Source organism: Pipistrellus kuhlii, unplaced genomic scaffold (genome assembly GCF_014108245.1).
Source record: "Pipistrellus kuhlii isolate mPipKuh1 unplaced genomic scaffold, mPipKuh1.p scaffold_m20_p_33, whole genome shotgun sequence".
In the NCBI taxonomy this organism is placed as follows: Eukaryota; Metazoa; Chordata; class Mammalia; order Chiroptera; family Vespertilionidae; genus Pipistrellus; species Pipistrellus kuhlii.
In genome coordinates, this window is record NW_023425533.1 from 3,382,569 (window position 1) to 3,396,508 (window position 13,940).

Genomic DNA, 13,940 nt, shown 5'->3' on the forward strand with positions numbered 1-13,940 from the left:
CCTGCTGCTGGCACCAGCTCCAATCGCTTCACGTCTCCGTCAGTGGGAGCAAGTGGGGCTAGTGCCATCAACGTGTGGGAGCAGTGGTGGTGGGATCAAGGCTGCCAGCAGACAGGTGACGAGGGGCCGTGGCTAGAGGGGCTAGGTAGGAGCACAGAGGATGGGCTGAGACCTGCCCCTGTGCCCACTGCAGTCTCGTGGCTCACAGTTCCGTTTAAGGTGCTAGTCCATATAATAAACCCTAATATGCAAATTGATTGAACAGTAGAACAACCAGTCGCTATGACATGCACTGACTACCAGGGGGCAGATGCTCAATGCAGGAGCTGCCCCTTGCTGGTGAATGCACTCCCACAGGAGGAGCAGCGCTCAGCCAGAAGCCGGGCTCAGGGATGGCGAGCTCAGTGGCAGCAGTGAGAGCCTCTCCCACCTCTGTTGCAGGCAGATGGTAAAGAGTGAAGAGTCCTGGACTGTGAGAACCCTGGACTCGGAGAGGAATGTCTGACTGCCATGTTATGCTGATATCCCCCAGGGGTCCGGGTCTGGGAGAAGGTGCAGGCTGGGCTGAGCCCTCTGCCACTCTGCCCCACAAATTTCATGTATCAGGCCTCTAGTATGCATATAAATTATTTGATTAATCTCTTCCTGCCCCCTCTTACTGCCTTTTCATAAAAGAGAATTGCAAATTGACCCTTTTCTCACCCCAAGAAAAATCTGCTTGAAGTACATGTCTGTCTCCCTTGAGCTGCCCCACATCTTGAGAAGTGTAGGTAAGCCACAGATGCTGCTCCAAGGCAGAGTTCTTTGGCTCCTTGACTTGGCATTGGGTGTACCCCACCCCTTTTTCTTAGCCAAATGGCCTTGAGGCTTCTTCTCAAAATAGCTTACCAAGAGTTCCTAGTTATTTTGTTCATTTTCTCCTAACTTCTTCCTTCTTATAAACCTGTCCTCTCTTTCAGTGCTCTCTAATTTTGTTGGGCTTAGTTACCACAATAAATAAAAAAATCCCTCAAATAATTCCTCACTGTTGCCGAAACTGGTTTGGCTCAGTGGATAGAGCATTGGCCTGCAGACTGAAAGGTCCTGGGTTCGATTCCAGTCAATGGCATGTACCTTGGTTGCGGGCACATCCCCAGTAGGGTGTGTGCAAGATGCAGCTGATCGGTGATTCTCTCTCATCGATGTTTCTAACTCTGTATCTCTCTTTCTTCCTCTCTGTGAAAAATCAATAAAATATATTTTTTAAAAAGTAATTCCTCACTGCAATGTTATGTAAATCACTGAACTCATTCGCTTTAGTGTTTAAGCAGCTGTGTATTATGGCCATGGTACAAAGAGGTAAAGGCTATCCTAAAACAATTTTTTTTTCTTAAAGAGTTTAAAAAAGAGTATATATATATATATATTTTACTCATAAATTATTTAGATTCTGAAAAGGAAAGTCTACTGGTACCAAGACATTTTGTGGCTGATTACAGTAGTTAAGTAAACTGATTGGGGCGGCAGAGGGGGAAGGAAAGGTGCACTCCGTGAAGAAATGGGTGGCTTCTGGATATTTTATATTCTTCCTATAAGGGTAGAAAGAGCTTTCTAAGGAAGGTTTTGAATTAGACAATATATCGTATGACTACTTACTTGGGTGTCCTTCAATAAGCCCTCTCACCAATCTGCACTTTGTTTATTTACGTGAAAATGAGGAATAAAATTTACTTCGCAACATTTCTATAAGGATTGCATGAGAAAATGTAAGAGAAATCTCCTTCGTAGTAAGAGTTCCTTAAAGGTTAGTTGGTGCTACTGCTGCTTCCGAGAATGGGCCGTGCCTTACTCCACAATTCCAGAAACTTTGTTTTTTGTAATTTAACACCCTCGGTTGTAAAGGATGAGAAGCATAAACAGTTTTATATCTAAGACTCACTTATTTGGACAAACAAGTAAACAAACAAACCCCGCTTTAAATTTTAGATAGGCAAAATACACTTAACTGGTGGCGGGACCCACTTTGAAAGCACCCCCACTCAGTTCTCACTCCGGGGGATTATGGGAAGTGTAGTCCTGCGTTCCAGTGGGATGAGTACAGAAAAGCGGGTAGGAAACTACAATTCCCAGAAATCAAGCGGGACTATTTCCCTGTCCGGAGGTAGCGCTGTGGGAGGGAATTGGCGATCTCGCTGCCTACGTGGGAGAAGGAGGGTTGGGGGAAGTGTGGAGGATCTGAACCTGAGCCACTGCTGCCAGAAGAAGATTTGGTGGGAGGAAAAGTAGAAGGGAAAAGAGGGGTGGGAGGTGAGGTGAAGAGGGGATTTAGGTCGCTGCTCCCGGGCGGCACAAAGTTCCTGACGATGTGGCTGAAGCCTGAGGAGGTGCTCCTGAAAAATGCGCTGAAGCTGTGGGTGATGGAAAGGTCCAATGACTACTTCGTGCTGCAACGGCGTCGGGGCCACGGGGAAGACGGCGGAGGGGGATTCACAGGTAAGGTGTCGCCACCCTCACCCGCCTCCGGGCCGTGGTTGCCGGTACTTAGAAGGTGGGGAGGAGAACAGTTACTCGTCGCCACCCACCTCCGGATCCTAACCCCTGGGCGGAGGACCGGGGTTCTTCTCCTGCCACCACCTTTGCGTTGCTCTCCTCGAGTCCTGAGAATGCACCCCTGGATCTGCAGGTGCGCTTTGGATGGGACAGCGAAAGGGAGGACGGATTATTTCTGAGGCAAAGTACCTTCCCTGTCGCTTCGCATGGGGGAGGGGGCTGATGAGTGTTAGACCTGCACGGATCGCGTTTAGGCTGGTGAGCGGGGCCAATTCGCAGTTTTGGACTTAAATAGATTCACAAAATCCCTATTGATAATCACTACCCTGAGGAGTGTAAGTGTGTGTGGGGAGGGGGGGGGAAAGGAGAAGGCAGGGAGGATAGTGAGAAAGGAAGGAGCCCCATCACATTCTGAAGGACTGGCTTCAAATGAGAGAGTCAGGAGTGAGGGGAGGGCGAGGGAGAGGTCTATCAAATCGCTGACCTCTTCCAATTTAGCATCTTTTACATTGTCTATATAAGGTTTCAATCTTTGGGCTAAGTAACCATCGCAGTTTACTTCTGTCTTGAGTGCTTTGGTACTGCCCTTTCTTTCAACTCCACAATTGTAAGCAAACCAATTAAAGCAACGGAAGTTTTAACTCTTCCTGCCTAATCCATCTTTCTTTCAATTCTTTGATTTACAAAGCAAGAACTATTCCTTGATCAAGTGCTTAAAGCCACCAAAGAATTTGATTTTCAGACCCCTCCACTGGGGTAGGAGCATTCAGAGTTTTGGACATTGCTAAGACCAGAGCTCTTTTTTGTGTGTGACACATTCTAGTTTGGTGTTGTGGCCTTGAAGTGGCAGACCAGGCTTAATTTAGGCAGTATGAGTAGCAGAAAGAAGGAAGAATCAGAAACTCTGCCTTTTAGTCCCATTTGAATCTCTTGTTAAATGGCATTTGACAAATCAATTTTTTTTAATTTATTCAACCATAAGTGCCTACTAGGTGCCTCATGGAATGCCTAATCCTCCTAAGTGGGAGAGGGTCAGGCTAAGAGGAAGTAACCAGTAATCCAGGCAAATTATAATTATAATCAGTAACTAGTAAACCAGCTAAATTATAATTAGAATCAAATAACTGAAGGGTTGAATAAAGATTCCTGGAGGAGATGACATTGCTTTTCCTCTTCTGCAAAATGGTGTTTATCTCAAAGAGTTGAGAGGATAAAATGAAAGCTAATAGGTGCCAAATCAATGTACTATGTTGTTAAGATGTGTACTGCTATTTCCTTTTTTCAAGCCACACCCAGAGTGGAAATAATTTTGAGTTTCTACAAGGACATTAAAAAAAAAATCTTGCAAGACCTATCTTATCCAGCTTCTAAAAAGGCTCTTTAGAAAATATGGCAAAGAAAATTGCCTCATTAGATTAACATTTTTTTTTTTTTAGTTTTCTGGTTTTTAAAAGTTGTGTTATTTCTCAGAGGAATCTTTCCATTTAACAGATACATATATTTTCCAGATTAAAATTTGAGAATCAATCTTCATCATTACCCAGTGATATAATTTATCCTCTTAGTCTACTGAGAACAAGTCAAAATATATTTAAATAGATCCTTATAACCCCGTGTTACAGCATAATATTTTGTTTCCCAATCATTCTATTTGACCAGAATTTTTCTGATGTTCTTGCCCACATTTACCCAAATTAAGAAGTGTATTTTCCTTTTGACAATCATATTCCTGAAAAAATAATAGGCAAGTCATTCTTGAGAATCCTATCGCTGTAATATATTAAATGGTTTTTTACTTGTTGCACATTTCCTTTAAATGATCACTCCTTGTTTTCTGTGTTTGATTTTTCATTTGACATGCTTTCTTAAAGCATAGACCAATTGCACCAGTTTCTTATCTCTGACCCATCCACTTTCATTTATTCTTCCCCATATTTCTAGACTAAGAGATTTGTCTGAAAAAATGAACCAAGATTTCTACCACACATGTCTGTTGAGAATATCCATAGCCAAATTTTTGTGGTCAGTTTATATCTCTGCATGATTGTTTTTACTTGTGGTATTGTCAAGATGCTTGAAATTACCAAGTGAGAGCTGCCACTATATTTCATGTAAATTAAACAATGGGTAAGAAAAGAGTAAAGATATGTTGTTTTTGTTAATCTTCACCTCACAAGGATATTTTTCCATTGATTTTTAGAGAGACTGGAAGGGAGGAGGAGAGACAGAGACAGAGAAACATGGATGTGCCATCAATTGGTTGCCTCCCGCATGCGCCCCATCCAGAGCCTTTCATGGCCCATGCTCTGTCCGCTGAGCCAAACCAACTAGGGCAAGAGGTGTTTGTTTTGGGGGGGTGTCTAGAGCTAAATAAAGTGTGTGCTAGTTTTCATGGCTGCTCAATTACCTTATTCTTACTAAGATTGTGAAGCCAAGAGCTTTGCTGTGCTTTATTACACATCCACATGTGGATTAGCTCCCACAGGAGTTTGACTATTACCAGCATAAGCTTGCCTTTGTCCATTTTGTTTGCTAAAACCCAGTGTTACATTCTACTCCTTTAAAAGATTCATTTATACATTTTGTTTGATGAAGAAAAGATAATGACCATCTCAAAATATTAATAGTTGTACTATCTTTAAGATTTCATTTCTTTGCCTTGTAATAATTGGCAATAACCACCAGCAATGTAATGACTTTTACTGTGGAGTTGGTGACTTTATTTTTTCTAATAATGGAATTGGAGCAATAGAGAACCCTAGTATGGTTATAATAGGAGACTAATTTGGAAGTTAGAATTCTGAGGTCCTTTTTAAAATTCTGAAACACTTTTGGTGGATATCTGATAGATTATTTATCATTTGTCTAACTTTATCTTACTTAATTGTCCTGGTTCCCAGCAGAGTGAAATATCTTGTGGAAATTTTTGTTATACATAAGATTAGTTTAATATAGTTATTTTCTTTCATTTAGATAAGTAATTCACCATTCAGGATTTTTTGTACTTACCTTACATTATCCCTTGTTCCTCCTGCCTGATTAAGGATAATTCTCTTCTATAGCATCTAAATTTAGCACCTCATTTTATGTGATTAAAAATAATTATGCATATCTGGCTTATTAGGTACAAGTGAATTTGCTCTGCTTTTCAAATGGGAGCTACTACCTGAGTGGAATTATGGTGCTGCATTCTATTAAGAACTTTAGTGTATGGGATTTAGGAAGATCTGACAAACAGGAACACAGAGTGCTTTTCTATCCCCAAGGGTTACCCTAGAGCAGTGGTGGGCAAACTCATTAGTCAACAGAGCCAAATATCAACAGTACAATAATTGAAATTCTCAAATAGAACTTTTACAGATGTAAATATCACTTGTTGTCTTACTGAGTGGTATTAAAGAGTACATATAACTTTAGTTATCTTATGTTTTTAAAAACATAATAATTAAAGAAGTAAAGATTCAGTTGTTGAAATCCCATACCTCTGTTGTACAGTAGTAGAACGACTATGGCTGTAAAGTAAGTTAAAAAGTAATAGCAAAATAAAGAGCATTGTAATGTTTACCATGTTGTATAGCTATGACATGGATTTTTACATTACCTTTGTGTTAGAAAATTTGCCCAGTTTTCTACCTCTTGCTGCTGCTATATAAGCACAAAAGGAAATGTAATGGAACAAGATACATTCATTCAACAGATAAGTACAGGTGCCTTCTAAAAACCAAACAAACACTGTTTTAAGTGCTAGCAATAACAACAGTGAGCTAAACAAAATCCCTGTTCTCATGGAGCTAACATATTAGTTGAGGAAGGCAAATAAAAAAATAATGTATTATATGGCTGGTGGTGATGAGCCATATGAGGAAAAATAAAGTAAGGTATAAGGATAGAGAAGGTATTTTAGAAAAATTTGGTTTGAGAAGGCTTATTAAGTAATATAAGAGCAGAGACCAGAGGGACTAGAATATATGAGCCTAGCAGGTATTTGGGATCAGAGTGAATATAAATATATAAATTTTTTCTAGAAATTTTACTGTGAAGGAAAGCTGAGAAATGGGTGGTAGCTGGCTACTGTGCTGGATGTTGGGTATATAGTGTTGAATAAAACAAAGTATTCCTACCCTCACACAGTTTATAATCTAGTAGGTCAGACAGATAATAAATAAGTAAGCAAACTATATAATTACTAAGGTTGTCAATAATATCAGCCCGGTTTGGGTAGCTTTTAAATAGTCACAAATAAGGGGTATTTGAAATTCCAAAAACAATTTTCCAAGGCCAGCTCTGGTGTAAAGTATGCTGATAAGATGTCCTGTTAAATGATACAAAGATTTCCTAAAAATAGTAGTTAATAACAATAGGTGGTATTCTGCTGGCAGAATTCCAGTGTGACATCTGTGGCACAATTTGCCAAAAACCAGTTTGGATTGTTTTTGAATTAAATCAGCCATCTATGAGCACTAACAGTATCTGGGATGGGATGGAAAGGCATTCTAATTGGGAGGAATAACATTCCAAAAATGGCAGTTATTGGGGACTTAGCAGTTATTCCATATTCATTTACTTATGATTGAGAATAAGAGAATCAAGAAATAGTGCCCTTAGCAATTAGAAAAGGTTAAAGAGCAGTGACCTCATCTATGGAAGATGGAAACCTGAGATAGAAAAGTAAAGGGACCTGAGAATTAAACCTTTGTTATTTTTGTTCTACTGCTCTTTCCACTCCAGCCGAGGTGGTCTCATTTTTCTCCCCCATTCCAGTAAAAATAAGTGAATTTTTAAAACAAGGGATAATCACATTTGTTGATTTTTATAATTGTTGTCCTCTTATATTAAACTTACCAAATTAATTGTCAGCTTTAGTTTTTCTAAATAATGTTTTTAAAGGACTGTACTGTATATGAATTTATTCATTTGTGGCCACACTTACTTATTGCTTTGCACCTAGAAATTCAAATGCTGTTATTTTCTTTAGTTTCTGTGGGACTGCTCTTTTTGTACATTATGCATCAAGTCTTACAATGTAAGAAGATGCTATAAATTAAGATGGTAACAATTCTCATAGTTTCTTATGTTTTAATCTTTATTTTGTTTCCATTTTTTTATTAAGGTATTATATGTGTAAATATCTTACCATTGTCCACCTCCACCCTACTCCCATACATGCCCTCACCCCTAGTGTTTTGCATCCATTGGTTATGCTTATATGCATGCATACACACCCTTTGGTTAATCTCTTACCTCCGCCACCTCTCCCTAACCTTCCCACTGTAATTTGGCAGTCTGTTTGATGCTTTACTGCATCTGTATCTATCTTTTTGTTCATCAGTTTACAATGTTCTTTATTCTCCACAAATGAGTGAGATCATGTGGGATTTTTATTTCATTGACTGGCTTATTTCACTTAGCATAATGTTCTCTAATTCCATCGAGGTTGCTGAAAATGGTAAGAATTCCTTCTTTTTTATAGCAGCATAGTATTCCATTGTGTAGATATACCATCGTTTTTTGATCAAATCATCTGTAGACGGGCACCTAGGCTGTTTCCAAATCCTAGCTATTGTAAATTGTGCTGCTATGAACATAGGGGTGCATATATCCTTTCTAATTGGTGTTTCTAGCTTCTTGGGATATATTCCTAGAAGTGAGATTACTGGGTCAAATGGGAGTTCCATTTTTAGTTTTTTGAGGAAACTCCATATTGTTCTCCACAGTGGCCTGCATAGTTTCTGTTGAGAAATCCGCAGACAATCGTATGGGTGCTCCCTTGTAGGTAATTAATTGTTTTACCCCTCGATGTTGATCTCTTCCTCACTGCTTTCTGAGTTGTCCTTGGGCCTGGGCTCTGGGGGCTACTTGCTTTCCCCACACCTGGCACAGACACCTGGCCCCTCACTGAGATGACCCTGCACTGGGGGGTTCTCACTGGCAGCTTTGCCTTGGTCGGGGATCCCTGTTTGGCTTGAGCAGCTGCAGTGACCACTTTTCTGGGAGCTGATGATGCCCCTTTGGTTGACACCACTCTGGTGGGAGCAGGCTGGGCTTTACTCTGAGGGGTTTTCACTGAGGCCTTCACCTGTGCTGGAGACAAGGAAGCCTCTTCACTGTCTGATTCTTCCTTACTACTCTCTGAGTCTTAGGGTCTTAGCTTTGACATGAGCCAACATGGGCCTTGCCTCCCCAGGGAGTCCCAGGGCAGTCCCTTGCCCTGAGGCAGCTTTCACTGGCAGGTTTTTCCCTATAGACTTAGCCTGTGCCCCTGCTGTGGCAGGAGCTGCCTCCTCCTCACTCTCTGATTCCTCCCTGCTTAAAGAATCCCCCGCCCCCCTGCGTCTGTGTGCCACTGGCCACAGCTGGGGAGGATATGCATGCTGACCATGTCACTGTGCCCACTCACACTGGGGGGACTGTGGCAGATGCAGGGGTAATGGGAGTGCCCTTCCTTTGGGAGGCCTTGGTCTTAGTTTTCATAACTGGTTTTGCCTGGGCTGGTGTTGTTGCTGCAGATGCTTCCTCTTCACTGTGTGACTCCTCATTGCTGCTCTCCGAGTCCTCCTCTGGCCTCCCTGCCTTGGCCTGGGCAGTTGCAGGCCCTGCCTTCTTAGGGGGTGCTGGGACAGCCCCATTCCTGAGGGACTCCTTTTTGGGGGCCGAGGAAACTTTGACCTGCGGGGTTTTCCCTGAGGGCTTCACCTGAAGTGCAGTATTAGCATCTGGTGCCTCTTTCTCACTGTTGGATTCCTCACTGTTGCTCTCCAAGTCCTCCTCTGGCCTCCCTGCCTTTGCTTTTAGTGTTTTTTTTGTTTTTTTTTTTGTGTGTGTTTTTTAATTAATTGTATAGGACAGAATACCTAGGTTGGTGTCTAGTTGTGAAAAAGATCAAAACAGCTTAGTTGATCATAAGCTTAGTATGATAATATGATGTAGTAGCTAAAAAAAAAGCTAGTATGATAGTAGATTATATTAATAGAGCCACAAAGCCCTAATATAAAAAAAAAACAAACCTGCAATTTTTCAGACCATATCTGGTATTCAGTTTTGTATGACACATTTTATAAGAGACCTTGACAGATATGTTAAGAGAATAGTAGAAGGAATAATAAGAGGCCCAGACAATCTAATAAAATAGTTTAAAGGACTAGATATATTTTAACCTAGGAGAAGAGAAGAATAAGCAAGAGGAGACAAGTTAGTTATAATCATATTTAAAGACTCATCATGTTTAATACAGTATAATATATTTTGTGTCACCCCCCCCAAATTGCAAAGTAACCTTTTATTTATCCCAAGAATGACCTTCTTTAAAAAACACATTTTTATTGATTTCAGAGAAGAGAGAGGGAGAGAAAGATAGAAACATCATTGATAGAAGAATCATTGATCAGCTGCCTCCTTACATGCCCCACATTGGGGATTGAGCCCACAACCCAGGCATATGCCCTGACTAGGAATTGAATCGTGATCTCCTGGTGTGTAGGTCGATGTGCATCCACTGAGCCAGGCTGGCAGGGTTCCCTGCCCTTTCCTTTAAAAAAAAAAAAAAAATATATATATATATATATTTATTGATTTCAGAGGGGAAAGGAGAGGAAGAGAGAGAGAAACATCAGTGATGAGAGGGAATCATGCCCCCTACTGGGGATCAAGCCCACAAGTTGGACATTTGCCCTTGACTGGAATTAAACCCAGGACCCTTCCGTCCACAGGCTCACACTCTATCCCCTGAGCCAAACTGGCTAGGGCTGCCCTTCTTTTTTTAAGTGTGTAAGAAGTAGCTTTATTTTTCTATCTTAAAGATTAAAAAATGTTTATTGTAAAAATTTCAGACAATATGTATAAGTATAAAAAAAGGAAAATATTACCCATTATCCTACTACCCTATAGTTATAACCACTATATCCTAATTTGTGAGGCTTAGTACAAAAGAAACAAGCAGGGCTCTTTGTTTAAAAATTAAGAATTTCAAGATAGAAATAGAGCATTTAACCAGGTAAAGCTAAATGGGGCACTATGGACAAATCACCAAGCCCATGAAACCAGCATGTGGATATATATAATTCCTTCCATATTTTAAAAAGGCTTTCCAATTAATGAAATGCAATAGGCTGCCTTAAGAGAAATAAACTCTGGGGTTATAAAGGACAAAGCTAGGCTTTCTATCAGGGATCCTATAGTGTAGATGAATATGCTGGAGGTTGGTCTACAAGATCTATTAGTATATTTTTCATCTGTAAAGTCAGTGGTGCTATATCTTCAGCCAAAAAGATTTGGTTTGAGACCTGGCTGGGTAGGTCATTGGTCCCTGGTCAGGGCACATACAAGAATCAACCAGTGAATGCATTATTTATTTTTTTTTTAAAGTTCTAAGATTCTTTTTTAAAAATATATATTTTATTGATTTTGTACAGAGAGGAAGGGAGAGAGTTAAGAGAGTTAGAAACATTGATGAGAGAGATTCACCGATCAGATCAGCTGTCTCTTGAACACCCCCTACTGGGGATATGCCCACAACCAAAGTACATGCCCTTGACGGGAATCAAACCCTGGACCCTTCAGTCCCCAAGCCGACGCTCTATTCATTGAGCCAAACCGGTTTGGGCCAGTGAATGCATTATTAAGTGGAACAACAAATTGGTGTTTCCCTCTCTCTCTCAAATCAATAAATTAAAAATAAAACATGGCTTGGCCAGTGCAGGACTTCTGAAGCCTGGACTTTGGGATGAAGACATTCAGTGACAGTGATCAGTGCTGGGTAGGGTGGGAGAGGTTATCTTTGCCCCTTGGGGCTCTCTCAACCTTGTCACCTGTATAGCGGGTGTTGGGCCTGGGCTGAGCACTGATGGACCCAGGCCTTTGGGGATGTTTGTCAACCACCTCCACGAGGCAGGTGTGGGTCCAGCCAGCAAGAGCTGACAATATAGATGACGAGGGGGTATCCTGTGAACCCTCGTGTCTAAGGACAATCTAGTTGATTTAGTTGGGGGCACAAGGTCAACTTGTCTATTCTTCCTCCTTTAGGCCATTGCTGTTCTCCTAAACAAATGACTCTTTGTACTCTTCTTCCAAGTTTTAAGTGAGTTTGAAAGTATTTCAAAATAAAATGTTAGATTAAAATAAATCCTATCTAATAAAGAGGGAATATGCTAATTGAATGCCCCTCCCTCAACGATGGTGGCACCCACAGCCAATAAGGAGGGGATATTCTTTTTTTTTTTTTTTAATATATTTTTTATTGATTTTTTACAGAGAGGAAGGGAGAGAATAGAGAGCTAGAAACGTCGATGAGAGAAACATCGACCAGCTGCCTCTTGCACACCCCCTACTGGGGATGTGCCCGCAACAAATGTACATGCCCTTGACCGGAATCAAACCCGGGACCTTTCAGTCCGCAGACCGACGCTCTACCACTGAGCCAAACCGGTTTCGGCAAGGAGGGAATATTCTAATTGACTGTCCTGCCCTCAAAGATGGTGGTGCCAATAGCCCATGGCCGCCCAAGGCTCAGGTAACCAAGGCTGGCCGAGGCTTGTGCTGCCAGCAGTGGCAGCAGCAGAGGGGTGATGATACATTGCCTTCTCCTGATTGCTGGTCACCTCCCACCCCTGAGGGCTCCCAAACTGTGAGAGGGGGCAGGTCTGGCTCAGGGAACCCCCTCCAGTGCATGAATTTTCTTGCACTGGGCCTCTAGTAAATAAATAAATAAATAAATAAATAAATAAATAAATAAATCAAACAAAGAATGGGTTCATGAACAATAATCATCACCTGTAAATTGCCTATTTTCTTAAATTATGGAACCTTGCTTCTTTTGTTATGTTGCTATGCCTTTTAATAAAAAAGTACTTAACATCAATTAAGGTGGTGAATTTCTTTAAAAAGTTTGGTATTACTTGTATGGCAGGATGCTACTGAAACCCCAAAGAACTTTACCAGGTTCTAGAACATTGGTACCTTACTCAGTTATAGATATTCAAATGATGATTTGAATTTCCTGATATTTCTTATTATTTTTAAATCTATTGTTTTTTCATGCAGCTGAAAGACAATATCTATTCTCTTCCCGATTTACCATGGCTAAAGGACTTCCCATGTGTAGGCTGACTCATGACCTTGGATATCCAAGCTGTCAGATGATAAACCTCTTATGTATGTGGAAAAGCAACCCAAAGTTGTCAGCTTGTTGCCTTGTACTTTTAAAACCCAGACATTGGCACATATTAATTCCTGAGTGACTTGCTGAAACTTGATGAATATAGCTTAGTGAGCTGGAAGAGTTTCCCCAAGTGACTGCAAATGTATTTAGAACTAGCTTCCAAATTATCTGTTGCATAGTTTTATACGAACTGCCTGATTTAATGCACATACAAAAACTAAGCAATTTCCTTTCTACATAGTGCAAGGTACTTTTAAACATTTCTGATGCAGAAAGAAATGACCTTTCTTGACAGTGGTTTTGACCACTTTATACAGTCTCAAAACCTTCTATGGGAGAACTAATTGTTATAATGTTACTCAGGAATGATTATCTGTGGCCTCTCCTTCTCTGGCCCCTCACACATCCACACTCCCACTGTTATCTTTCAACTAAGTCAAATTTTTCTTTACCTCTTTGTTCTTTCTCCCATTTTTTAAAAAAATATATATTTTATTGATTTTTCACAGAGAGGAAGAGAGAGATAGAGAGTTAGAAACATCGATGAGAGAGAATCATAGATCAGCTGCCTCCTGCACACCCCTACTGGGGATGTGCCCGCAACCAAGGTACATGCCCTTGTCCGGAATCGAACCCGGGACCCTTCAGTCCGCAGCCCGACGCTCTATCCACTGAGCCAAACCGGTCCCGGCCCATTTTTCTAATACTACTTTTTTTCTGGTATATATAAATAAGGAAATTGGGTTTGAGCTAGTTTTATTGAAAATGTGGTAAAGGTGGAATAAATTATTTTCCTTGCAAATTTGAAAATACTTTTTTGAAATCTTTTTTATAATTTAAATTCTTGTGAGGCAAATCTAGAAACTCAAACAGGGCTGTGTTTAATAAGTGGTTTTGTTTGAAAGTATAATGCCTTTATTTTGACAGTTTTGTCAAGTGATTAATAACCATCTGTCAGGTTGCTAATTGATATTATGCTGCTTTTGTGACCTCTGTTTTTATTTTCTATCAATTTCTACATCTACACTTCCACCTTTTCCTTTCAGTTAAGCCAAAATTCTCTTTATCTCTCTGTTCTATCTTCTATTATTCTAATTTGCATTCCTCTAAGTTTATAACTTCCTATCTCACATCTGCCAACGCATACATATTCTCATTCAAAGCTTGCTTGAAATCTTAACTCCTTTTAAGTGGGTAAAGCTAGGAAAATAGCCAAAAGCCTGCTTTATAATTGATTTAATGTTTTTCTAAAAAATAT

General features: G+C 40.4%; 1 protein-coding gene across 3 annotated transcripts in view; it reads left to right on the forward strand.

Annotated features, from left to right (window-relative positions):
- The first annotated feature begins 2,173 nt into the window (after nt 1-2,173).
- The window catches only part of TBC1D8B (TBC1 domain family member 8B), an 86,819-nt gene continuing 75,052 nt past the window's right edge, over nt 2,174-13,940 (forward strand). For all 3 annotated transcript variants that reach the window (XM_036460735.2, XM_036460736.2, XM_045570467.1), the window contains exon 1: nt 2,174-2,472. In XM_036460735.2, the coding sequence (XP_036316628.1) occupies nt 2,343-2,472 (130 nt within the window). In that variant the 5' untranslated portion in view covers nt 2,174-2,342. The remainder of the gene's footprint in view (nt 2,473-13,940) is intronic.